The sequence below is a fragment of the Telopea speciosissima genome, chromosome 2, assembly GCF_018873765.1.
Source record: "Telopea speciosissima isolate NSW1024214 ecotype Mountain lineage chromosome 2, Tspe_v1, whole genome shotgun sequence".
NCBI lineage: Eukaryota > Viridiplantae > Streptophyta > Magnoliopsida > Proteales > Proteaceae > Telopea > Telopea speciosissima.
This window is the reverse complement of record NC_057917.1, coordinates 6,601,848-6,629,656: the sequence shown is the minus strand read 5'-3', so window position 1 is coordinate 6,629,656 and position 27,809 is coordinate 6,601,848. Positions and strand designations below refer to the sequence as shown.

The window sequence follows — 27,809 nt, the reverse complement described above, 5'->3', positions numbered from 1 at the left end:
GAAAAAAAAAAAAAAGAGCTAATAAAGATAAGAAAAGAACTGAAGGGTCGGAGCTTTTGGTAAGAAGCATGGGTTCCACTGCTGTTTATATTGAAGGAGGCACCCTTTATGTCTTTAGACTTTTCAGAGAGAGATTCCTTGTCCCGTTGAGTTTGATGTGGTTATCAAAGACATTAGTATACCTTCTAGGTTGGGAGATTTCTTCACTGCCCAGTCTTTGCTGCAGAGCCACTCAATGCCAAATCACAGGCTGCAGATAGGCTTGCTGTTAGGGTGAGCTCTACGTACTCTGTTTTCGTTAATAATATAGTCTTTTTTGGTTTATAATAATATCCAATTTCAATTAGCTTCACATTAATATCTTAGCATTTGCAGGGGCCAAGAAGTTATGGACATTTAGACCAATGAGGTAGGCAAACTACAGCTACGAGCAGCAAAATGAAGGAAACCAGTTATATAGTTACCGAATGAAATAAAAAGAAATTAAATTACACGGCAGCAATGTGCCTAATGAGCTTCTTCTTTCTTTTTCTTTTTCTTTTTCTTTTTTTTTTTTGGGGGGGGGGGGGGGCGCGGGTGTGAAGGAGTGGTGTGGTGGGGGTTTGGAAAAATGACCTGAACCTTTACATGCAAAATGTTCTGTTAATGTTGAGGTAGCAATGGTCTCTTCTCCAACAACTCATAATGGAGAACAAAGTTATCCTGCACCATAAACCTTCTCGTCAACAGGGCAGCTAACTTCAAACAGTAATTCCTAAATTTTATATGAGAAGGCATGAGGGATGTGTTGGATCAAAACCTTGCGAACTGTTTCCCATGTGTTTGGATCAAAACATAGGTAGGATCCCCTCTCGTAAGTGTTTGTCTTAACAAGTGGCTCCATGTTAGTGATCCTTATGAACCATAGACGGTTTTCTTTGTGGTAGAACCACCCTCTATTACACCTGTAAAACAAATAGTAGAGCATCACCCCAAGTGATTCTTATTGCAGACAATTATATTAAGCTAGAGGGAACAACCCTAAAGTAGCCACATCACCTTTCCAGGCGGAAAAACTAGCTGAGCCCGTCTTAAAAAGTGTTTGGACTATCGCAACCCATAAAAAACTTTTGCCAAAAATAAAATAAAATAAAAAGCAACTACCACTGCTGCTACACAGAGAGCCTTTGCATTATCAGGCAGACATGATGTCACTATTATCAAAATACAAACAACCCAGATGCAGCTGAAAGGCTTTAGAAACATAACCAATAGCACTGACAACATCCTACTGCCACTGAGGTACAGTCCAATTGCTAGGATGATACATTAAAAAAAGAAGCTCAAGGGCTCCAATACTGTAGTGCTGCATCTGGATATCCAATGCTGCGAGAGTTGAAGGAACCTTGGTGATGAATGCTAATCAGTCAATTTGACTGCAAGGGGAAGAAATGTATCTAACATGCCTTTACCCCCTATTCCTATGCCTTTCCCCCTGCTCCTCCACCCCACACCCCACCCCAAAAATAAATAAATAAATAACATACTCAGCAGGGTCTCATCCCCTTGTTTGGTATGAAAATTTTATTCTGGGCCATGGATGGGGGCCTAGTCATTTCTCACACCACCCTCATTATGTGAGGGAAAGGAGGGCTGATATCCTCTAGCTACTACAGAAAAATAACATACTCAGCAGGGTATTATGATTGTTTTACGGGACTTCTATGTGGCAGAATGGTCGGCCTAAACAGCTAAGGCAATTGCTGGGGACTACCATTGGGTCAGAAACCACAGGAGGCAGAACGGTTCTGAATATCTCCCATGAAGAAAGCTAAACTGGGAAGATCTGGAGGAGGCCAGAGAGTAAATGTCTAGAGAGTGGATCTGGATTGATATGACCTATGCTGGCTCTGTTATAGTTGTTTGAATATCTTGTATAAGGGTAGTTCTGTCATTGTCTTGTTATAAGACTTGACCAAGTTGTTATTCAAATATCCTGTATAAGGGTAGTTCTGTCATTGTCTTGTTATAATACATGACCAAGTTGTATTTTTCCTTTTCTTGTTTTATTTCTCTTTACCTCCCTAGGGAGGACTGTGTAATTTGGAAGACTTTATTAATGAAGTAATATGTGTGTTGAGAATAACTCAACACACACAATCGATTCTCCCATCCTCTTCTCTTCTCTTCTCTCCTCTCCTTATTCTTCTTCTTGCTGTAAATCTCTTCTCTCTTACTAGATTCGATCTATCTCTAAGTTCCAACCGGCTCCTCTATTTGCGATTCCGTTGGAAAGATGGCTTTTTGTGCAACTCTCAATCATATTTGGATTGAGCGCAATATAAAGAAATGGACGTCCAATTCTCAATCTTACCAGAAGATTTGGGATTCCATTTCTTTTGAAATTAAAGCAAAATTATCGCTAGCTCCTCCTTCCCATTGTTTAGACACCCCAAGGAACAGGCTCATTGTTGATTCCTGGGATCTCTCAAATGTTTCTTTTGTTGCTCCAGCCTCCCTTAGCTAAGGCTTTGGCTTGCTGTCTTTTTCTTTTTCCCCTTTGGGGTCCCTCGTAATTCTTTTTCTCTTCCCTTTTGGTAATGAATTTATTTATTCACCCAAAAAAAAAAACATTTCATCAAAGAGAAGATTGACTTTGGTGACATATGCACCCCTTTTGTGAGGACAAGCGATCAATTGGCTAACATCTTCACCAAAGGGCTCACTCCTCATCTATTCAGTACCCTTTTGTGCAAGCTGGGACTGTATGACATTTATTCTCCAACTTGAGGGGGAGTGTTAGAGTTTATGTAATAATGGTACTGTGGGAAGTCGTTTATTATCTAGCTGACTTGTATTGTATTTTTACTTATCTTTGTGTATGTAATTTTTAACATCATGTTACTAAGTCAATATAGGTGGGGAGAAATCTTCTCTCTCACAAGTTTGGTTGGACATTTCTTTCTCTTCTTCTCTTCTCCTCCTCTCATCTTCTCCACTTCTCTTCTAAGCTCTTACCTTCTCCTCTCTTCTCTTGAATCAATCCTTAACACTATTTCCAACTCAGACGGGGTACTAATAGAAGTGTTGAAGAGCATTGCATTGTATGGTTGATCTTGGTTAACCAAGTTGTTTAACAAGATTATGACCACAAAGAGAATGCCAAATGAATGGAGAAGAACCATTGTGGTCCCGATCTATAAAAATAAAGGTCATATTCAGAGCTGCAATAACTATAGAGGCATAAAACTAATGAGTCATACTATGAAGTTATGGGAGAGGGTCATTGAAACCCACCAAAGAAAGTAAACTAATATTTCAGTGAACCAATTTGATTTTATGCCAGAAAGATCCACGATGGAAGCTATTTTCTTACTTAGATCCACGATGGAAAGATATAGAAAGGACAAGAGGGAGGACCTCTATATGGTCTTTATTGACTAGAAAAAGCATACAACAGAGTCCCTAGAGAGTTGATTTGGAATATACTGGAGAAGAGAAGGGTGTTATGTAAATATGTGGACATAATTACAGATATGTATGATGGCATGGTGACTAGCGTAAGAACTATGGGGGGTCAAGGTAGTGAATTCCCAATTATAAGTGGGTTACATACTTACATCACGGATCAGCCTTAGGCCCTTATTTGTTTGTGCTTATCATGGATGATTTAACCAAAGACATACAAGATGAGGTTCCTTGGTGTATGCTTTTTGCAGACGATATTGTTTTGGTGGATGAGACAAAAGCAGGGATTAATGCCAAGTTGGAGCTATGGAGATCAGCATTGGAATCAAAAGGTCACAGGATAAGTAGAACTAAGACTGAATATATGGTCTGTAACTTTAGCTACACTAGGACGAATAATGAGGTGGTGAAAATAGACGAGAGGGAGATTCCGCAGAGTGATTATTTTAGATATCGGGCCTCTATCATAAATAAAGATGGTGACATAGATGATGATGTTGCTCAGAGGATTAAAATAGGCTGTAGAGAGGCGCATCCAGTGTGTTGTGTGATCGGCATATTCTTTTAAAGCTTAAAGGAAATTTTTATAGAACTGTACGACTGGTTATGATGTATGGTGCGAAATGTTGGGGAGTTAAGAAGTGTCATATGGATAAACTAAGCGTAGCGGAGATGAGGATGTTGAGATGGATGTGCGGCAAAACTAGGAAGGATAAAGTAAGGAATGACCATATTAGAGCTGGACTGGGTATAGATCCAATCTAGGATAAGCTTCAAGAGAGTCGTTTGAGGTGGCATGGCCATGTTCAATGGAGGCCTTCAGATGCCCCCGTAGAGGAGTGATTTGATTCAGATTGAGAGAACCAAAAGAGCTAGGGGCAGGCCTAAAATTACCACAGGTGAGGTGGGAGGAAAGACATGCTTAGCTTAGGCCTAGTATCATGTATGACTTTGAATAGAGCTGTTTGGAGAGCTAAGATCAATGTGGCCGACCCCATTTAGTTGGGATAAGGCTATGTTGTTGTTTTTGTTGCTGTTGTTGTTGTTGTAAAGAGGAACTGAAGTGCCAAATTTGAAGGATTTTGTAAGAAGTAACATAAGAGATACAGAGATAGAAAGCAAGTGATAAATAGATCAACAAGGGTACGCAGACTAGGAGTAATCATAAGAAATGGGATGGAGGAAAGATCACATCTGGTCAGCAGGAATTAGTTCTGGAGGAAGGAATAGAAGAGACACATAATAGGCCAGTTCTGGAATATAAATCCCGTATGTGCAGCTGCACAGCATCAAAACTCACAAACTCAAAATTCTTTGCTCAAAATCCTGTGTAATTGAGGGGAGGGCCATACACATATATAGTCTTTCAATATTCCTAAATCAACTCATAAAAAGACTCCAAATCACTCTCTCACACTAAAATTAAGAAAAACAAAACTCAAATCTGGAGTCTATTCTAGCTAATAAGAATCCTAACTAACTCAAACCCATCTCACTAAACAGAACTAAGACTTAATACTACTATACCCGTATGTAAGCTTAATTCCCCCAAATTTGGACTTATAAATTAGGCATGTTACAATGGAACCATAAAAATAAAAAGTCCAACCTATATTATAACTACCTATAGCTTGTCCTCAGTGATTGGACTACCCGCAGCACCTTGTGGGCCTCCCAAGCCTGCGCCTAGAATGGCGTCCAACCAAAAAGCCCGAGCTTCAGGGTGAGGAGGCCTTTCCGAGGTCATAAACCAAACTGCCGCACACTACCCGACCGATGTGGAACTAAACTCCCCTCCCATTCCTGGCCATGGAGCGCATTCACTGCATCAACTCCCCTCAACTTTGGGCCATGGACCCCCACATGGCCGGTGCACGGACAACCCACTCTGATCATGGTTTAAAGTATCGACCGATACGATATGGACCAATACATATCGGTATCGGTCGATACCGATACGATACATACTGATACGTCTCCTTTTTTTTTTAAATGAACTGTCTCGAATTGTATCGAAATGTATCGACCGATACGGGCCAATACGATACGATAAGATCGATACGTCCAGTAAAGGGTTCAGTGAGTGGTTTAATACGAATCGACACGTATCGACTGATACAACTCGATACATACCGATACGCACCGATACATACCGATACATTCCATAAAAAAGCCATTTTCACTCACAGACTCGATACAATTCCTAATCTAACGAAAAAATGAAGGAAAACTCTTAACCAAGAGTCTAAAATCTTGCATTTAATCTTGGTTTTTCACATTTTAAACTAAAAAACGAATCAAGGAGTGCTACAACATCATCCTTTGCATTATCCTATACTCTTCATGGCTATAGACGATTACTAACATGTGAGAAACTTCATCTTTTATAACAATTTCAATTTAATGCACTTGTTTGGTTATACATTATTCACCATTTTAGGTTTTATGCATGACACTTATTATATATTGCTTATTTATATTGTTTTTTGTTCCAAAAGTGTATTTCCATGTGTATCTTGACCATTTCTATGCGTATTTGTATTGTTTGATATGTATCTCCGAAACGATACGATACGATACGTCTCTTAAAATCACCCAACCAATACAATACCCGATACCGATACTTTAAACATTGGCTCTGATACCATTTAAAAGTGTCCAACCCAAAAGCCCGAGCTTCAGGGTGGAGAGGCCCTTCCAAGGTCATAAGCCAAACTGCCGCACACCACCCGACTGTGTGGGACTAAACTCCCCTCCCATTCCTGGCCATGGAGCGCATTCACTGCATCAGCCTAGGCTTCCATATTGGACATATTGATCCATCCACTCAAAATGCAACTGCATCAAGGGGTGAGGAGAAAAATTCAGCAGAATTGTGCCTTCAACTGCTACATGGAAGGCATGTGGTTGAATAAGCAATCTTCATTCTCTATCAATCATAAGATTGGACAAGATTTTCACTATAGTTGAGTTGGGGAGGTAGCCTAACATAATACAACAGCTATTAGTGACCACGATTCCATCACTCCCTAGAGGTAGGAGATAAGTGGCAGATCTAGAACATAATGATTTGAGAATGTCCTATTCGTTAATAAACGCAGAAAAATGGCAAAACCATTCAATTATGGAATTCCATCAAAAGCTGCAATACTTACAAAGGATTAAGGACTGGAGTGAGGAGAACATGGGAGATATAAACAGAAGAGTGGGGGGAGAGGACAATGAAAACGAGGGGAAATTCTGAGAAGAACTCAGAGTTGCATGGAAGAGGGGAAATGGCATAAGAAGGGGGGGGAGAAGAAGATCGCACAAGCCACAGCCACACGGGTCTTCAAACTCAACTTTCAATTCATTCTCAAATCTAACCTTGCTAGTTACAACCAAGGTTCAAGATCTCGTCTAGTCTCACCATTTTGGGCAAGTCGAGATTTCCAAACTATCCGAAATTTACCGAAATTTCGAAGAAATATGGTATTTTTTCTGCCATATTTCGGCAGTCCATCTCGATAGGTTTTTGGCCATATTAAGGCCTGATACTTCATGTACACCCTTATTTAAGCTAAATAAACACATTTAAATCTTCATATTGCAAAAAAGTGAGCTCAAAGTGGTGTTTTGGGTTTGCACCCTTGACACCCTTGACTGACAATATACGGTCGGACCCTGATGTATAAATAGTTAAATACACATTGTATAAGTACTAAAGGACATAATAACAAATTTAAACAAAGTAATTAAACAAAAATAAAATCAAATGTAGCCTTTAGTTTAAACTTTATACTCATAAAGTCATAAGTACATAAGTTCATAAGTCATAACTCAGAAACTCCATAAAATTCATTAGTTCAATAGTCAATACACAAAGTCACAACTCACAACTCATAAGACTCACAACTATCATAAAACAAATCCTAGTAATAATTGCTATGCCTTCCTGGATCGACCCCACTCATGCTCCGCTGGAGTCAACGTCCATTGCTCTCTGTCTGAAGGACATACGTGGACCACGGTATAGTTTCGGAGAAGAAATGAGTGTAGTCATCCACAATTGCCAAGTAAATCCCGAAATTTCGCCGAAATTTGTACTTTTTTCATTTCGTATAGCCATTTCGTCTCGGTAGTGTCGAGATTTCCGAAATATGCCGATATATCGGCAATATTTCACAAAATCTTGAACCATGGTTACAACCATGTATTTAAAGACTCAAACAACCCATAATCCTAATCAAAATCTAAAACTGAACATAGACTTTAAAAGTGACTCAATATAAATCCAAATAATAAAGAAAACCACAAAAGACTCATCCGACTCATACTCAACTTCTACAAGACACCCAAAGTAAATAAATTACGAATGTCCTACTAGAAACACTCAAAGTGGACCCAGTTCATCTCCGTCTGGATGCCCAAATGGGTTTGGGTTGATCCAAGATGGCGTATTTGTATCAATTCCCCCAGTGTTGAGAAAAACTTGCCTACAAGTTTTGTAAAACGAGAGAATCAACACCACGCGATCGTCATCTACAAACATCGGCTTTGATAGGGAAATGATCCAGCACATCTCATGATCAACCGTCACGATCTTCTGATGGTTCTTAGCAAATGACATCTCTTCAATGGGAATCTGATCATGGGATTTCCCAACTGAAAATGGACCGTTGATCAATTCTTCACCTTCAAACTTGATCAGACAGTGTATTTCAGTTTGATCATCGCTTTCGTTGTCCACCTTTTCTAATCCGCCTTCTGTAGATTGTATCATGTTTGACACCTTATCATAAAAGCAGTTATTATTATCAGCAAGCTCCTGACAACCTGTCTTCAAATCAAGAAGCCCTGTATGGAGATTACAAAGTTCTGTTTGAAATTCATAGAAACCATCTCTAATCGATAGGAGTAAATCATATCGATCAACCTCCATAATGTAGTCTCAGGATTGGCTTTGCTGTAAATAAATAGAATTTCTAAGGGCTATTGAGACATTAGAATAAGGAAGGAAAGGTTCAGAATTAAAGATGGAGGGTAAACTAGGAATGGAGGTTAAAATAAGGACAAAGTAGAATAAGGATAAAGGGAGGGGCAATTCTGGAAAACAACAAAAAATGAATAATAAGAAGTAACTGACGAATAAGTGGGAGAGAAGTTTAATTCTGAAAATAAGGGTAGAATAAGAATTAAATGAACTAAAAGAATAAAGTGGGGGTAAAATGGGGAAATTGAGTTTAAAGGGGCAGGGGGTGGAAGAGGTGTTGCAATTGTCTTCTTCCTTTGTCGGTTGGAGATGGCGGAATCAAAGAGACCAGCGTGGGACTTCGACTCCAACTAGGACACGAAATCAGCAAGTTCAACTTGGGCAAGGGGATGTTGCAACTTCGAGGATCAGGGAACTGAGACTTTGATTGAAGAGGCGGCAGGAGCTTCGACCCAGGTATGCAATTTCTCCTCTCTTTTTTTCCTTTTGCTTTTTGTTTGTCTCTCCCTCTTTCTTCTTCTTCTTCCTTTTTTTTTTAATGCTGGAGGAACCCTAAGGCGAGGGGGTAGGTCAAACATTGTTGCAGGAAAAAAAAAAAAAAAACTAAAGGACGACGGTGGAGCTATCACTGGGAATCGTGGAAGGGGATTTTGATGGTAGGAACGAAAAGGGCTTCTGTAGGATTCAAAAGGTTGGGATAGGATAGGGTTTCAGTGGGAGATGGTAGAGGGAGAAGATTATTGCGGGTTAGAATTTTTTATTTGGTTGCTCTCAGTAGAGGAACTGAAGTAGGTCTAGGGGGAAGGGAAAGAGAAAATGTTGATCGAGAAGGACAAAGGAGATCGATCCTTAGGCTCTGATACCAAATTGGTGGAAGGGCCAATGAGCAATGAGAAAGAGGAAATTCTGAGAAGAACTCAGAGTTGCAGGGAAGAGGGGAAATCAAATAAGAAGAGGGGGGGGAGAAAAAGATCGCACAAGCCACAGCCACACGGCTCTTCAAACTCAACTTTCAATTCATTCTCAAATCTAACCTTGCTAGTTACAACCATGGTTCAAAATCTCGCGATGTATCGCCGATATTTCGGTATATTTTGGACATCTCGACACTGCTGAGACGAGATGACCATACGAAATTTAAAAAGTCCAAATTTCGGTATATTTCTTGAAATTTCGATATATTTCATGAAATTTCGGTATATTTCGTGAAATTTTGGTATATTACTTAAACAATGTGTATTTAACTATTTATACACCAAGGTCCGACCGTATACTGTCAATCAAGGACGCAAACCCAAAACACCACTTTGAGTTCATTTTTTTGCAATATGAAGGTTTAAATGTGTTTATTTAGCTTAAATAAGGGTGTACATGAAGTATCAAGCCTTAATATGGCCAAAAACCCACTGAGATGGACTGCCGAAATATGGCAGAAAAAATACCATATTTCGGCGAAATTTCGGTAAATTTCGGATATTTTGGAAATCTCGACCTGCCCAAAATGGCGAGACGAGAAGAGATCTTGAACTATGGTTACAACCATGTATTTAAAGACTCAAACAATTCATAATCCTAATCGAAATCTAAAACTGAACATAGACTTTAAAAGTGACTCAATATAAATCCAAATAATAAAGAAAACCACAAAAGACTCGTACGACTCATACTCGACCTCCACAAGACACCCAAAGTAAATAAACTACGAATGTCTTACTAGTTACAAACACTCAAAGTGGACCCGGTTCATCTTCGTCTGGATACCAAATGGGTTTGGGTCAATCCAAGGTGGTGTATCTCTATCAGGGGGGAACTAAAATGTGAATTAGCAAAGCTACAAGAAAAGGAAGAGGAAGCAAAAGTGAAAAAAATAAGTTATTCAGAAGTTTAGAGTGATTGTTCAGAGGAGGGATTGGTTGAAGAACAAAATTGCAGCCTTGATGGTTAAAAGTAAGCAACAAGAATTCAGGTTTCTTCCATGCTTTCGCACACGCAAGGGTTGATCATATTAGCACATTAAGGGTGAATATATTTTCATTTACAGAGAAGCACGTGGTAAAGGAAGCTAAAGAAAACTCTACAGACAGTGAGTGCACAAAAATAGATAATGTCCTTTGATAAGCCTATCACAAGAGGGAGCAGAATATTTTGAGAGGATGAAATATAAAAAACCATCGAAGCCTTGGATGGCAACAAGGCTCCAGGTCTGCATTGGTTGATCATTGCCTTTTACAGGTCCCAATAAGGGCTTGGACTTGCTCAAGGAAAAACACGCCATCCATTCAAAATGACCAGGCATGGAATAATATAAAACAAATACAGAACTGCAGAAAATTTTAGTTGTGAAAGCATACAGTTCATTAGCCGCATACAACTGGGCCTCATCTTTCGGCATGCTGCACAAACACACAAAAAGAAAAAGTGTGGATCATTTTATGCATCAAACAATCATTGGGAAAAATTAAGACATGTAAAATAGTGTACCTGTAAAAGACATAAAACAACGTTTCCAACTGGTACTTCGAAAAATACATTTGCTGCATCCATCAAACAAAGGTCGGAATGAAAAATATGGATAGGAAGATCTAAAAGGAAACTCTAAAATAAGAGTCAATGTCAGCTTACATGTAGCACAGGTGGTGGCTTAGTATAATAACATTCTGGCACACTGTACTCTGGCTCTCCCTTGGCAGGCTCATCGGACCATGGGGAACCAAAAGTTTTGTGAAGGTTATCCGTTGAGTTCAAATTTAGCCCAAGAGTTGTCAGATCAATTCCAAGTGCAAGGGACATCAGGACAGGATCACTCATCTTTATCACACTTAGTAAACCAAGCAAACCAAATCGATCAGGAACAGCTTGTGGCACCTGCATTGACTTCGGGCCCTGATCTCTAAACGACTGATTCACAGCTGACATTTGCTGCAGCCGAAACTGTGATTGATTTTGGTGTTGTTGATACTGTTGAATAAGCTGATCATAAGAGCCTATACCAGATACTGAATTGGGAGAGTTCAAAGGTCTCAATCCAATTCCAGGTTGAGCACCAGTCTGAACCTATTAAGGGGACCAAAAAATCCAAAAAAAGTTGAGGAGAATGTGTGCAGTATGAATCAAATGCCATAATACCACATTCATTGATGGAATTCAATGATCACCTGTGAATGATAGGCCGCATGGGAAGATGGGACCCAATGATCAGAGTTATGTAAATGGAGCATATCCTGACTGTTAGCAGGAGTAAAGGAAACCCCACTGCCACTGACTGATGGCGCATGTTGCTGCTGTTGCTGTGGACGATGAGATGAATATGTTCCCCCCAAGTTGAATCCAGCAGACCTACCCATCTATATTTTGAAGAAAGTAACAGTAACTACAAAATTTATTGTATGTGAAGCAAGTGAGGCTAAACTCAAAAAGCACAAGAAAGTCACACTTATATAGTTCCTGGGAATAGCCAACCCAAAATTTATTTTTTGTTTCTCACTTTTTATATTTTAATTGCAGGGTATGTTAAGAATGGACCAGTCATCTAAATCTTGCATATAGAAGCCATACTTACTGGGTAGTGCTGAGACTGCATCATGGACACAGCATTGTCATGAAGCTGTTCTTTCTGATGCAAATCCATTGCATAATCAGAATTTCCTCCTGCACAGCAATGAAAAAGCAGAACTTAAACAAAGAAATATGCAACCAGTTCAACATCAGAAAGATATGATCTCCAATGTCAGTAACATATTAAGAGGTTTTTTTTTCCTCTTAAACCCTTTTATGCACAAGAGAATTCTAGCTATGGATTTCAATAGCTGTAACAGTAGATCATAAAGCAAACATGTCAATATGTTGCACGATACTTAAAAAACATAGCAAGCTGTAGAGCCCAGACAATTCTACCATTCCTCTCTGTGTTACATTCTTTCATTTGCATATTTCTGCGTCCATAGATAGTCTTAACCCCCCCCTCTCTTCCACATACATGCCTATTTCTATTGTTCTACTGTACATCATTGTTGATCCACCCAAACTTCAGATTTTGAAGCATGCTGAAAATGAAATGGGGACATCTTATATGACAGGTATACGTTGCAAAGCCAGGGCCATCTTGCTACCAAATTTCAGATGTGGGGACCATGGATTTTGACACACAAGCGCCATTAAGTTCATTGAAATGCCAAAAGCCCCAGCTTTATTGTTACAATATTCATTTAAATCTTCTTAACCTTCCATCACACCACCCCCCAAATCCACCAACAAAAAAAATTAAAGAACAAAATCTGACCAGAAGGGCATTCCGATAAATGAAGGAACCAACATCAGGCTGATCTTAAATTTGGGCTGGTTCATCATATTTAAAAAAGTAGTCAGGCTGTTGGATTCCCTTGGATCATTCTATTGGTGATCCATCAAAATTGATCTTATTTGAGAGCACAATGGTCTAAGAAATCCAAACAACTAACGTCAGACATGAGAATCAAAACTCTTCTGCTTGATCTTCATCACTTGGTCAACAAAATACATGTAGTTGGAGGGTTTGATTGAAGCCAGGCAATACCATCATAAACCCCAAGGTCAAACATGATAGATAAAATGTCTGATCACAAAAATGTCATTGATGCAGAAGCCAAGCTGTTTGGCAAGAAATACACTAAGGGAACTCATGGGAGAAAGGCTGGTTCACTTCACTAATTGGTGGACCAATCCAAAAGGCCATAGGGCCAACCAACTTTATGTTGGGCCAGCCCAATAGGGCTGGGAGTTGCTGGGTCTCTCAAACCAAGAATCGTGGGGGCATTATTGTCAATTTTATTGACAATTTTGTGACTTCAAGTGCTGGCCGATATCACTTATGGTGGGGACCACTTGAAGGAGTGAAGATCTTATTATGTTTTTAATTTATTTCAGTCATAGTTAATTAGATTAGTTTCTATTTTTTATGTTGCAGTTTATTAATTCAAGTTTCTATTTTCTTCTTACTTGAGGTGCAAGTTCTGCCCTCTTTATATTGTAAGGCTGTTTATGCCTCTCCCCACAATTTCTATAGTGAATGAAGATTGCTGTTAGCACATTATGTTTCCTTTCTCAAGTTTGACTGTGACTTGAAGGGCTGAAGGAGCCTGGCAGAGAGAGCCAAATCCACCTATCCCAACCCCTGCATTGTCATCTTCTAGATTCTCTTTCTTCTCCATCGAGTCAAAGCTGCTGTGATCATTCCACTGCCCAGAATACCATTTGAGTGCTGTTGCTGCTGCTGTTACTGGAGATCATCACTCAAGGTTGAAGACACCTCTCCATCATCTCCTTCGGGTGCAACTTACCAATTCCATAACTCCCCCAATCCTTCACCAACACTGCTGGGTTTTGAAACACAATTTCCCTCCACTCAATCTTCACTCCCACCCTATTCCACGGGCTGAAACCTTCTATTTTCATTCTCCTTCCATCTTCACTTTTATCCATCAAGATTGACCCAAACTTTCAGGCCAAGCTTCAATCATCAAGTCCAACACCTAGTTACTGTTGGAGTCCTAGAACAACACTGTTTTGAGGATCTCTCATAACCTTCTAATTTGGTGTCTCACTAATTAATGTAGCCTAGGTGAAATAAATCTCACTTAGGACCAGGTTCTGTCTTAGGGCTGGCCGAATGGACAGATTAGGGTTACTAGGGCAGAAGTTAGGGTTAGGAATGGGAGATTGAGTTAGGGTTTATTGGATAATGGTCTGCAGATTTTTAGCAGTCTATTAGTATAGGATCTAACTAGGTTTAAATAAGAAATAGAAATTCAGAATATTAGGGTTAGGGTTTTGGGTTTTAGGACTAAAGAGGATAAAGGGATCTAGGGTTTCTAGAGGGAATCAGGCCAAGAGCTTCTGGCCGAGTGTCACAGAGGTAGGGAATAGGGTTCGGCTGAAGTATGGGATGATTTGGATGGCTGGTTAGGTCTAGGCAGGTTTAGGGTTGTTGCGGTGTAATGGAGAAGAGAGGAAATTAGGGTTTAGTTGTTGAGATGAAGGCTGCAGGTTAGGTCGAGTGGAAGGTCTGCTGTGAGGGATCTGTGGTTAGAAGTTTAATGAAAACTGATGGTCAGATCTGTAGTTACGAAGGAATCCTAGTTAAAATAGGAGTTGCAGATTTAATGGGGTTGAGGGTTATGGAAATTGATAGAGGATGTAGGGCTGGGTTAGGGAATAAGAAGGAACTAATTAATTGCAGAATTCTGTAACAGCTTACTTGTAATAGAAGAACTTCAATGGCAGCAACTCGAAGAGTTTGATTGAAGAAGAAGAAGAACCTCCCGATCTGCGAGATGCAAGGAGTTGCTGGATTTCTTCAACCCTAGCCCTTGATATAACTCACAAGGGGTCTTGATATGACACACAAGACAGAGAAGCAGCAGCAGTCATGGCGGCAGCAGCAAGAAGAAACAAAATTTCAAACATAATAGGTGGGGGAGCCTCCCACGAATCTACCATTTATAATAATAAAGGGGGGCCAAAAGGCCTTACAAATAATCAATCTAAAGTAATCCTAATCAGATTAGGAGTTCGGATTCCTAATCTGAATCCTAATTATAAAACATAGAATAGACTTATACTCTAAATAGGAGTATAAGTGTAAACAACTAAAACAAATAAAATACAATACTAATCCCTCTAAAATCGTGGAGGGGAACTAAGAAGATAAACCATGAAAAAGACTGTTTTAACCCTAGGCTAAAAGAACAAACAAATACAAAGGCTCCAACGAAAAATCAAAGAACAGCCAAATTAATCATGGTTTCGGCTTCTGCATCACTAATATCTCCACACCATGGAAGAAGAACTTGCGAGATCTTGACGAGTTTCTCGCTTTTTGAATTTGTCGAGACGAGATGCTACACGAGTTGAGAAAATACACCATCTCGGTTGAAATCTCGGTCGAGTCTCGAGATCTCGACCCGACCCAGATTTTGACCCTTTTTCCTTTAAAAACTTCTAGAACTCGACAGATCTCGCGAGTTCTCTATCGAGTTCTACTGAGACTGCCATATTTTCCCCTGTGAGCTGCTGCAGCCTCATTTTGCACCTGGATTCCAACATACAACCTACCGGAGACTACATTCAGCTACAAAATTGAAGGATTTGCATCATATTTGTGATTTTTCATCTCAAATTGAAGGATTTGCATCAAATTTGTGATTCTTCATCCTAAGTTTCGGAAGCATGAGAATAGATACTACCAGTGAGCATCAGTCGTGGCATTCATCTCAGCCTCATCATGACTATGATTATGTCCAAGAGAGCACCGGTTCCGAATATATGACCATGGTCAGTTTGGGCAGTCAGCACTTGAGTTCGACAATCAAAGCAATGGGTCAGGTTTTGTGGACATATTCCTAGTCCCAAACCAGCCACATCCATACATGCCTCAGTATGACAGTAGCAATGGATCTCATGCCTCATGGCAACTGGCTCTTCTGTACCCTTAGGGGACTTGGAATATGTGGATGACAACACTTATATGAGTTCTGTGGCAAACTATGTGCAACACTACGGCAGCATTATGACATGGGAAGAATATGTGGACCGAATTGTTCTAAATGAGTGATTCGGTCACATTTTATGGGATGATAGATGTAATATGTTAAACAGATTGATGTATTGTACACTTTAACATTTGTAATGTTTATTTAAGTTGTTTTAAATTAATTGTATGATTTTTTTGTTTTAAATTAATTGTATGATTTGATTGCTTTTAATTACTAAATTATGTGTAGAATAGGCGCTATTAGTACGTCGTCGCCTACCAACCTAGGGTCCGAAGTGAAACTCCTATTTGGACTTTGTTTTTACAAAATCTGATAGTGTCATTGTGTTTAAATGGCCTAAAATAGGCTGAGTACCAAGTTTCAGCCTCAAAATAAGTCTAAAACCTATCAAAACCAGCCATTGAATTGAAAAAAAAAAAAAAACTACCCCAACTAGCTATTTTGGCTGGTCGAAACCTGTACTCGAGACAAGTTCTAGTTCCTTGCTCCACATCAGGCCATCAGAATTGAACCAAATTTGGAATCAAGCATCCTCTTACCATCCTATACACTCGATCCAAGTTTGGTGACCATCACTAGGCTGGTTTGGTTTGAAACCCAAACTTTTAATTCTGAGTTTATTCTAATTTCAAATATTTTGTGTGTTTTTGGGACTAGCAACCTAATCTTACATTAGTCATTATCCCATAAAAATCAAAAAAGATCTTAATGGCTGGATCTTCTCCATGATTAAGTATGCAAGTACTAAGATTTCCACTATAGTAGATGTCAGCTACAATAGTTCTGCTACTGATATCACCAGGCAAATATAAAATTGAGAAAAGCCAAATTATAGGAATAAGCATAGCATGTAGCTTGACCACAATTGCAGCTTCTCAGAGAATAAATTAGCACCGTTAAATCCAGGTAAAGCTGGGAAATCTTCATTTTGGATGCTGAATTCTTGGTTCTGTTGGACGATAGGACTAACACCAACATTTTGCTTCCGTATAGAACCTGCAAATTCATGGCTCAAATGTTATCCCTGTCGCAAGAAATAAGCACCTAAAGAATAAATCAGCAATAGCAAGGGAACTTTCTATTACCAAATTGTCCGTGTGGCCCTCCAGCAGAATTAGGGCGCCCAGTCAACTGAGGGAAATCATTCATGTCAAAAGGAGAACTGTCATTGGAGTTCACATCATTAAACATTCCCATTGAGCTTAAATTATTCCCTGCTTGGACTTGGCTTTGAGGTAGCGGGCCTCCAGCTGTAGGATATGAATTTCCAAGCATTGAAATCATCTGCAGTGATGCTGAATGCAGTAAATGTTATTTTCATAGCAAAAATCCAGCTGGCAAATCAATAGAAACAATTAATCTTTCATCTTGGAAAAATACAATCTTTCAAGTGGACTACTTCAATAAAATAGATAATAGGAAAACAAAATTTACCTACAAGGATCATACAGAAACATATTCTGAGAAAGATTTTCTTAAACATGGTAACCTAAGAGAGAGCTTGTTCAAAACAGATTCATAATGAACTAACTAATACAGACAAAACTTCTAAATATAAGCATCCAGGAAACTTACCTTAAACATAATATCCTTACATAACATTCAACTACAAACTCAGCCTTATCCCAACTTAATGGGGTCGGCAACATGGATCCAAACAAAACAAACTGGGAAAACTGAGGTCTAAGCAAAACAAGGGAATGAAGAGATGGGGGAAAAAAAGAAGGAAAATGACAGATGACAGATGAAAGATGGAAAATAAAAAAAACAATGAAAGATTAAAGTTTAAAGTAAGAGGAAAGAGGCATAGCCTAGTAAGTCAGGAGAATCTCAGCTAGATGGGGTCTGCTACATGGATCCTTGCCCTCCAATAAACTCTATCTGAGGACATACTAGGTACAAGACCTAGACAATGCATGCCCTTCCTCACAACTGCTCCTATAGGCCTGCCCTTGGCTCCTTTAGCTCCTTCAATCGTTATCATATCACTCCTCCTTACTGGGGCGTCCATAGGCCTCCGTTGAACATGACCATACCATCTCCAATGACTCTCTAGGAACTTGTCATTGATCAGGGCAACTCCCAAGTCAGCTCTAAAACGATCATTCCTTATTTTATCCTTCCTAGTTTTTCCGCACATCCAGCTTAACATCCTCATCTCTGTTACACAAAGCTTCTCAATATGACACTTCTTAACTGTCCAACACTCAAATGACATTTATCTCATATGACATCAAAAACAGTGAGTAGAACAAAGGTACACCAAACAAAAAATGAGTTTTCCTTGTATTTACTTACAATAAAACCCAGTAGTACAGAGAAAAGTGGGCAAAGTATTGTACTCTTGCCTGTTTGTATATATCATGCCATAATCCATATAAGCAAGTCAATTGTAAGTTTGCTAAAGGCAACACATACATACGAACATATATTTAAATTCATTATAATACATTTTAGTAAAGTGGGTTTAAGGCTGCGTACATTACGACCCTCCCCAGACCCCTTAGTGGCGGGAGCCTCGTGCATTGGGTATGTCATTTAATACATTTTAGTAAAACTAGTTAAAGCAAAAATCTAAAACGAAATTTTGGACAGAACAGAAACGTCAAACTACGAGTTAAAACATAGCAGCCTAGAAAGACGTATCAAGAGAGAGCTTATGCGAGATGCGACCATAGTTCAAAATCTCGCCAAAATTTTGGAAATTTTGGATATGTCAAGAGATGAGATGCTATGTCAAAATGAAAAAATACAATATTACAGAAATTTCCATTTCAGTCATCTCGTTTCGGAAATTTTGGTCTAAAAATGCACCGTTTCGTTGAAATTTCGGTCATCTCTGTCATTTCGTTTCGCTATTCCGGTCATTTCGGCATTTTACACCCCAAAAAGGCCAAACAAAACTCATAGAAAAAATACAATGTTTTGGCGGTATCTCGGAAATTTCGGTCTGGCCAAAATGGCCTTCTGAGACGAGATTTAATACTATGGATGCGACAGCTGTATCCAAACAAGTGTCTAACAGTGTCGACATGAGGGTCCAACACATACCTATGTGTAAAATAAGAAATCTACAAAGGCTAAGAAGGGGAATTTGACCTAGTAATGTAGTCCTAGATAGGTAGGAGACCTACTAGGAGCCAAACAACAAGATCAAACAACAAAAGAGGCTGCTGGTTCGAATGGACAGCACTAGGATTTAGGTCAATTCCTAGGGTTTGGGTTGGATATTGGGAAAGGGGTTTATAGGGTATTAATGGGCAGGTCTAGGGGGTCAATATGGTATTAAAAGGTTAGGGGTTGGATGAGTTTTGAAATTCTGCAATTCTGGACAAAATTGAGTTGCAGGTTTTGGGTTTAATGGAGTGGAGGAATGGAGGGGTTAGAGTGGGAGTTTGGGGCTGAAACTTGGATCGAGTGCCAACAATGATGTAAGGGATGTATGCTGAAAGTTTGGTTTGAAACTGATGGACAGATTTGAAGTTATGGAGGTTTCCTAGTAGAAGTAGGAAAGAGGGGTAAAACTGTAATTTTAGACAATCGACTGGGTGGATGGTGCTGAAATTTGAATCGAGTCTCTCTTAGGGTTTGAGGAAGACTCGATCAAATTTTTAGCAGGTTCTAATGGTTAAATTTGGCTGGGCAGAATTCTCACGAAAATCACCTTGTATGTGACCTTCTAGAAGGAAGAAGAATAGTTGCAGAATTTCTTAGTTGTTGCAGGTCTTCAATGGCAGCAGCTTTGAAGATGAACAATGAGGTCTCCCGATCTTCACGATGCAAGGAGATAAGTAGCAGCCCTCCCGATCTTCACGATGCAAGGAGTCGATTGGAGATCCACCAATCCCTTCAACCTTGATATTACTCACAAGGCACACTGAAAATGGAGCAAAGGCAGCAACAAAGGCAGCAAGCATAAAGATAATTTTATTAATCAAATTCGTGTTCAATACATGGCCCCCTTAGAACCTTATATAAAAGACTCAAAATTAGACTTAGACACTAAAAAGGAATGGCCTAACCCAATCCTTAACCTATTAACTAACTTAAACTGACTAGGAAGCTGAAATAGACTCAAAATAGAGTCCTAATGACTTAAAAACAACTTAACTACTTAAAATAAAAGAAGATTCCCTAATAGCCAATAGGATATAAGAACCTCTTAGCCAATAGGATCACTTCACTTAAATTAGACCAATTGAACCAATTGGATGCAACCAATTTAAACCGGTTCAATTAAAAACACTAGATAAAAACTAAGTATTGGGCTAATCCCGTATGCAACCTATGTACCCCTATTTTAGGCCCAGAAAAGTGGCCTATTACATTAGAAACCCATGGGATCAAAGGCCCAACATGTATGTAACCCAACCCTAGACTTATTCCCAGTGAAACAAGCCCTATTTGGTGATGAATCTGCATCACCCAGGTATTGCCATAACACTCAAGTCAAGAGAGATGTGATGGACAAAAACACAAAAATCCCCTTAAGCGCTACTTACCGTGCAAATCAAATCAAAGTATAAGTAGGCACATAGCAAGCAAGTCATGCAATAAGGATTCCCAAATCATGAAGGAAAACATGAAGCAAAGCATTATTGCACATAAAATCTAGTTAGCCAGAGAAAGCATGATAGCCAACTCACTCATAACCATTCTTTAGGGTAATGCAGCAGAAACATGGGGGAAATGAAAGGAAAAGTAGCAAATAGTGACGTCTTTTTTCTTCTTTTTTTTTTGGGGAGGGGGGGGGAGACCCTCGAGGCCTCAATGATGACATTCATCAAAATGAAACCACCCAAAACAAAAAAGAAGAAGAAATCAATGATGGACTTTAATAAGGCTAAAGCCACTACCTGGTTGAAGCACACCACTCATTAATCTGTTAGGTCCATGCACACCCAGACTTCCAGATCCACTATTAGCAGTCAAGTTTAGGCGTGAAGCAAGACCAGGTACTGACAATCCTCCACTAGAGTTTATGCTCCTTCCAATGTTGCCCCCGCCAACAATGTTTCCCATCGAGCTTGTTATTCGAGGACCTGCATTTCCCAAAATTGGAGAGACTCCCAATCCTGGAACAGCAATTTGGTTACCAATTGCAGCAGAGGTTGGGAGAATCCCAGGAATAGAACCACCAACTCCATTAAACGCTACTACTTAATACAGGATTTAATACAACACTTGTACCTCCTCTATTTGTGACCCCTGAATGTCCATGTGAGTTGCCATGAGATATCTGCATCAAAAGGGCATAGAGCCAAAGTTCACAACTAAAGGAAAAAAGAAAGCTTACCCAACACAACTCAATTCAACTAAGTCTTATCCCAACTACATGGGCTGGGTACAAGAAACCTATCCCAACAGAATTATTTATAATATTACAACCAATTTGAAGAAATCGCATGCAAAATGTCTGTATCAGTACCTGTGAAAGAGCAACAGGAAGATTGTTCGATGCAAATCGTCCACTAGAGAGGCTTCCCATTGGTTGCTGAATGCCACTTGAAGGGACACCATTCAGTGTTGAATTTCTTGATGCTACTGTGCCTGGCATGTTGGGCACATTGAAACTCCCATGCACGTTATGCAACCCTTGTATGGTTCCTATCAACAAGAACAACTGAAATTATTTATGGTATATTTATAAGCAATATTTACAAGATCCAGCAAAGGTACAAACCAGCGTGATGATAAACAGGGGATGCTGCTCCAGATGCAGATTGGGAAGAAAAAGATGTCGCAAAGGATCTAGCTGTCGTGTCTGGGAGATTTGAAGTTGACCCATTCAAAGCAGACTGCAACCATAAGTGCAATACGCTTTAGAAGAATAAATAAAAATGAAATAAGAAGATACATGATAATCCAAATCCCTAATGGAGACAGTAGTAATAGTAGTAGCAGTAGTAGACTAGTAGTAGAAACTGCAGCACCAATATTAAAGCATTTATCTCAGGCATGTACATTGCACTTTGGCACTACTTCACCAAGGCACACACCTTCCTGTGCCTTTAGCACCTTCTGTACATTTGTGTGCTTCCTCAGCTTCAATCACTACATTATCGAAGAGCCCAGTGTTTCTATTCCATAAGAACCATATAACTGCAAGACAGATACTCCATACATTTTCCCTTTTGATGTTCAGAGCCCTTCCTTTCCAGCTCTGAACACAGATGATAAACTACGAAGACAGAGACAGATACACTAGGTTGCAGAGAACTCAGCTACATAACACCAAATGCACATGGAATAGGGATCATCACTGCACATGCGGCACAGACTCCTATTTGTCACAGGAACAGCATGCACTTGGTGTCCCAACCTCTTCAAATGAGTTGTATCAATAGCCAGAATTGTCTTTATATTTCTCCAAATGAAGAACTGTAGTTTACTGAGGAATCTTCAATTTGTGAATCATTTAAAATAGGTTACTCCTGTCCCCATCAGCATGTTGAATATGGATTTTATTGAATAGACTCCCTCATAAGTCTCTCCAGCCAGATTCTCTGACAAGGTTAGACTCAATACATGAAGATTGTAGCACCCCCACAAGGGACGGAATAAATTGGATTTCCCAATCATTAGAATTACAATGGAGGCCCTCAACAAGTCATAGAAACTCTACAAAGGCATCTCTAAAGTCAGATAAGTTAAAGAGATCTGGGAACCTTGCTTGAAGTTTGCTTCACACACCAAAGATTGGAATTTCACTCCACAGCTCTTTCCTACACTGACCCTGGTCCTCCCTTAAAAATGTTTAAAACCCACATGCTAAATCCAAAACACCCACCAACCGCTCTCCCAACCCCAACCACCGCCAAAAGAAGAAAAAAAAGGAAAAAGGAGAAATTAAAATCCAACAATCAAAATTGAAAATTTGCCCAGGAACTAAACCGACTCTACAACTCTATCTTCAAATAATAACTAAATCGTACTACTATTTTGTAATAAACTAAAAATCAAATTCCTGTTACAATTCCAATCTTTTAATATTAAAAAAAAAACAACATAAAATAGTAATAGGACCCAAACAACTTGAGGTGGGTCTCATAATGGGAGTGGAACCCATACAATTCTCCTTATGTGACTGCTAACATGGAGTAACGAAGTTGACACACTTGGAAGTCACATACAACTCCGGCATTCACCCACTCAACATGTATACATCAAGTAATAAAAGAACGTATATAAATAATAGTATCAGACGTGAATAATTAAACATCCACATTAAATTATATAACCAACATAATGAAGGGGGGAAAATGATTAAGATTTGTGATAGTAAAAGATCATAGTAAAGGGTTGTGTCCAATGATGCTTGGGTCATCAGTCCAGTAATCATGTCAAAATATCCTACCATAACACAACCTGTTAATAAATGAGTCATGTTTAGTTCTCCCCCTCCCCCCCACACGCACACAAAGCTTATCATGTCAACGTCATGTCAGTTCCATGCCAACGTGATGTACCGAGTACTGTTCAATTCATAACAGATGATCTTATGTAGTGTTTTTTCTGTTAATGGTTCAGTTCACATCAAGGTTGATTCATGTAATATGAACAGTTGTATGTAATTGAATTCAATACCTCTTTACAAAATGACGATAGTAAGACTTGAGCTTCAAACCTTGTGCATTGAGATGCATAAATCAAACACCGAGCTACACACTCCATAAATTTTTATATCTTTTTAGTATCTATCATCAAACAGTTCTCATGTCAAGAGGGTAGCATGGGCTACACACCCTCAACCCTGACATAATAACCCTTAGGAAAAAGGTTCCCTGAACGGCCATGCACCGTGCATGGTCCGGTCCCCCTCTCACAATAGGGGGTTGAAATGACATAACCACCCCCCATTTGGCACTTCGTAACACGTCCCCTAATGCGGTCGTGCATCCCCCTAACCTTTATTAATCATTTGTTGTGTTTGGTCATATTTTTTCAATTTCATTAACCCAAACACTCCAACATAGTGTCTTGTTCACATCAGGTAGGAAGGTTATGTAGGAAATTGCCACCCTTAGTTCATTGTATCTAGCAAGGATAAGTCAACATTAACACCAAAATAAATAAATAACACAAAGCATCAGCATGAAGAAATACTAATAATTGCGCATAAATCTATGGAGCTAGGCCCACATGAATCCATTCACAAAAGTGCTGTAGCCTTAGAAGTTACAACCCAACCAGCACATGCAAACTATTTCCAATACCATATAATATTTAAAGAGTAGTATAAAGAAGGAAATGTACATTAAGTAGCCCAGACATTGTGGAGATATCAAAAAGATCTGCAGGAAACCATTCTTTGCCTAGAAGCACCCCTTCCTTGTCCTGATTGTGACTTGACAAGGGAGTTTTCTTTCCTGCTGAACCGCACTAGTCTGAAAAGCCATCCATGACAATAAGAGATGAGTTTTCAAAAATTCTATATTCAGATAGCAGCTCTCACCTAGTATTGGACATCAGCAACCAAGGAATGAAACATTTAAGAAAATTACTGAAAGTAAATAGAATTGTAGTTTCACATCTAATACCCCTCCCCCCCCCCCCCCCAATAAAACAATTTAATAGGCCATATATAGCATGCGACAGTTATGAAACCTCTAACATTTAGCATTTTAATGCCCATTATTTGCAGTATACTGCTTTCATTTCTTTGAGGTTGCCGCCTAATGTATAAGAAAAGAATATCATTGGTAGTAACCAATACGTACAATGTGTAAAACTGCAGGAACAACACAACAAAACAGAAAATCAGTAGGGATGGCAACAAGGTGGGTCAAACCTGAGACCGTTCTTGCTCCACCCCTAATAGTTATAGGTTTGGTTTAGACTTTTCGTATTGACAAAGTCCATCCCAAACTGAACCTGCTTCCACCACTAAAAAGGCGCACTTCTTTAATCATGACAAGGCTGCCAATACAGCACTTGTTATAGATCAAAAGATCTCATAGTGGAACAGGCTCCCCACAGCTAATATGAACTCTGCTACACTGTCAGGAAGGGAGATAGTAGATCTACCGCTCCACCTGAACAAGATGTTTAATATGAAAGCAATGTCTGAAATCCGAAATGTGCTCAAGCGTCGAAAACTACAGGTTTTTAGCACCCTTCGTATATTAAGTTAAGTTTCTTCACCCGTAACCTCTCATTAAATGAAAGATCACCATGGGTCAGACATGTCTCTGAGAAGAAAGCCACAACTCCTGACCGATCACCTCCAACCAACAACCCCTGAAACCAACAAAGCTCCCATGCTAAAGATCAGTTAAGGTTTAAAATCTCAGTTCAAACTTAGGATTTGACCTGGTTTAAAACTGATTTTGTTGTCAATTTTAACAGAGTTTGATGCCCATTATTTAAAGGGAGAATGTTTATGAAAAATTATTAATCCTCATCATTTTATCTCTCTCCATGACCTCATCTTTTCCTTTTCCCTTTCCCTTTTCCTCTCTATTTCTCTCTGAATTCTCTACTTTTACATTTTCTATACTAAATTATTTGAAGTCCTAGTTTTACAGATTTTGTTCCAGACTCGAAACCCAAATGAAGCACCAGAGTTCCAATATCACCAATAGTTTTTAAAACTTTGCTTCTAGAATGGCTAGTGTCCCTACCCAAATGAAATCATCTCTGCAAACCATACCCAAATATCCACATAGGCACATACTATTAAGCCTGTATGTAATCTTCAAACCCCATATACCTAACAGCCCAAGATTACCAATAAATCAACCTTCAGACTTTTATGCCGAGCTAATCTCTTACCAGTGGAGATCCAGTGGAAGATCAACTTGTGATACGATCGCACGTAAGGAATAAACGAGATTCCAAAAGAATTTTAGTAACAGAGAATCAAGGGATTAAACTCTGCAAGTGTTTGCTGCTGGTCCCAAACTCGGATAAAGGAGGAGGGTTGGTGCGTCAGGTTGGCAGCCGACACCAGGAAAAAAAAGAACCACCTAGACAAACCCTTTTACATGGATTCTACAACCTTATATTATTGTTGTTGTAGAATCAAGGGATTAGATTCAGCCCAAATTCTAGTCAAAGCCTCTAATTGATGGAAGAATGTAATATTAGAAATCAAGCTTGTGTTGAGCACAGGATGCATTGTGCTAGTGTTGTCATTGTTGTCAACATACTCAGTCAAGGGTAGAGCATGCATAAGTTTGACTGAGCAAGTAGTGCACGTATCAATGCAGTGGGCAAAAGCTGTGGAGATGTGTTGTTGATAGTGTGGCAGCTACTGAGTAGATGAAAGGCGGTTGGTAGAGTGACAGAGAAATTGAAAATACTTGTTAAGTTATGAAATGTAGCAGTGGTAGGTGGCAGTGGCAATGTCAGTGTCAGTGTCAGTGAGATGGCTCAGTTGGCATATCTGGAGAGTTGGCTAACAGTCGGCAGCAAGGCTGGTACAGTTGGCATCATCACGAGGTGATAAGTGGCAGTTGTAAGCCTTTGAGTACATGAGGTGTGTTGCCAAATGTGAAGGATGCAATTATGTGAGGAAAACTGCAAGTTTGTGTCGGAGCAGCAACTCAAATAAATTCTGGAAAAATAACAATGGATCTCTTAAAAAAATAGGATATCTTAAAAAACTCATGGATTCACCAAAAAAAGAAACCTTCGGTGGAAGAAATCACCACCGAGGGGTGGGAAAAAAAAGGAGAGCCGAGAGTGGGGAAGCATTAGAAGCTGGCGGCGGAGGCGGTACATGAAACCGAGAAAGAGAGAGAGGCAGCACTGGAACCAAGGAGGGTGGCAGCACTAAAGAGGGGAGGCAGCGCTGGTGTTGGAGGGTGGTGGCGCTAAGAGGTGGAAAGTGCTAGGGTTTTGGCATTAGGGTTTGGATCCCAATGTTGATCCTCGCTCTGATACCATGATGGAATTGAGAATAATGGCTTGTGACGTTATGTCCACAGCCCACTATTTATAATAGACTAGAGAGTGTTCTAGAATACGTACTAGTACAAGAATACCCCTAAGGGAATAAAATAAGACAAATAAGACAAAACTACCCTTGTACTCATATTACAACAATTTCTTTATTGCAATGAAGACTAAAGAGGAGGTATCTACCCATATTTGGTGGGCCCATGACAGCTTGTGTGGAGTCCTTAAGAGTCTAAGAAATTTGCTGCCTTGCATGGGGTTTGAGAAGTTTATTATTTATATATTTTCTACTATTTTTTTGTAATACTTAATCGGTGAGTCTCTAATTTCATATTAGGAATAGGAGTTTTATATTAATTGGGATTTTTGTTTTGAGATATTTCTAGAAGAAACTAGGATATAATCGGTGGATTTATAAATAAAGGTATAGGCTGATAACCAGCCAAGTCAATTTATAGACCTATGAGAGGGTGAAATACAGCGAGGTGAGAGGCTTAACCCATCCTATCTTCTTCTATTTGTCATCTGTATTTTCTATCGATTTCAGCGAGTAAGCTGTTCAAATCGGTGTATCGATCCTCCTGTAGAGTTGGTTCTTAGTTGAATTGGCATCTACATTACTCACAATCCTGATTTGTAAAGTAGTTATCTTAAATGACTTTCAGTATCATGGTGGCACTGTTGTGTCTATGTGAGTTTTCAACTGATTACAAAGAAAAAGCATTTGTAAGCTGCAAGGCCTATTAGAACTACACCAGCAAAACAAATGTTGACTACGTTCTACGGGTGATTACTGTAACTCTGTAAGTAAAACCAGTAACACAGATCACTCCTAGCCCAATTCCCATCTTCCCACTACTCACTGTATAATTTTTATGAAGACCCTGTACACATGCATCAGTAAAGAGCACAAAAATTGTAACTATGACAAAATATGACAAATGACCTTCCAAAGTACC

The 27,809-nt window shown here is 39.4% G+C and overlaps 1 protein-coding gene and 1 non-coding gene across 2 annotated transcripts; one reads left to right on the top strand and one right to left on the bottom strand.

Annotated features, from left to right (window-relative positions):
* Nucleotides 1-376: 376 nt before the first annotated feature.
* Nucleotides 377-24,348, bottom strand: LOC122652327 (probable NOT transcription complex subunit VIP2). The gene is made up of 15 exons (XM_043846037.1): nt 24,205-24,348; nt 21,632-21,746; nt 21,377-21,555; nt 21,139-21,187; nt 20,805-21,023; nt 17,034-17,243; nt 16,843-16,944; nt 11,979-12,067; nt 11,575-11,763; nt 11,042-11,473; nt 10,901-10,953; nt 10,771-10,812; nt 800-944; nt 612-702; nt 377-573 (listed from the first exon to the last, which is right to left on the bottom strand). The coding sequence occupies exons 1-14, from the start codon at nt 24,220-24,222 to the stop codon at nt 643-645; spliced, it is 1,902 nt and encodes a 633-aa protein (XP_043701972.1). The 5' UTR covers nt 24,223-24,348; the 3' UTR covers nt 377-573; nt 612-642.
* Nucleotides 21,632-21,718, top strand: LOC122653325. Its single transcript, XR_006331758.1, has one exon. It is a non-coding gene; the product is annotated as a small nucleolar RNA snoR35 (small nucleolar RNA).
* Nucleotides 24,349-27,809: the final 3,461 nt, after the last annotated feature.

Coding starts and splice junctions, on each gene's coding strand:
- LOC122652327 (XM_043846037.1), bottom strand. Junction 21,024..21,138: donor AGGGGTCACAAATAGAGGAG/GTACAAGTGTTG, acceptor TTGCTGTTCCAG/GATTGGGAGTCTCTCCAATT. Junction 703..799: donor CATGGGAAACAGTTCGCAAG/GTTTTGATCCAA, acceptor TTTATGGTGCAG/GATAACTTTGTTCTCCATTA.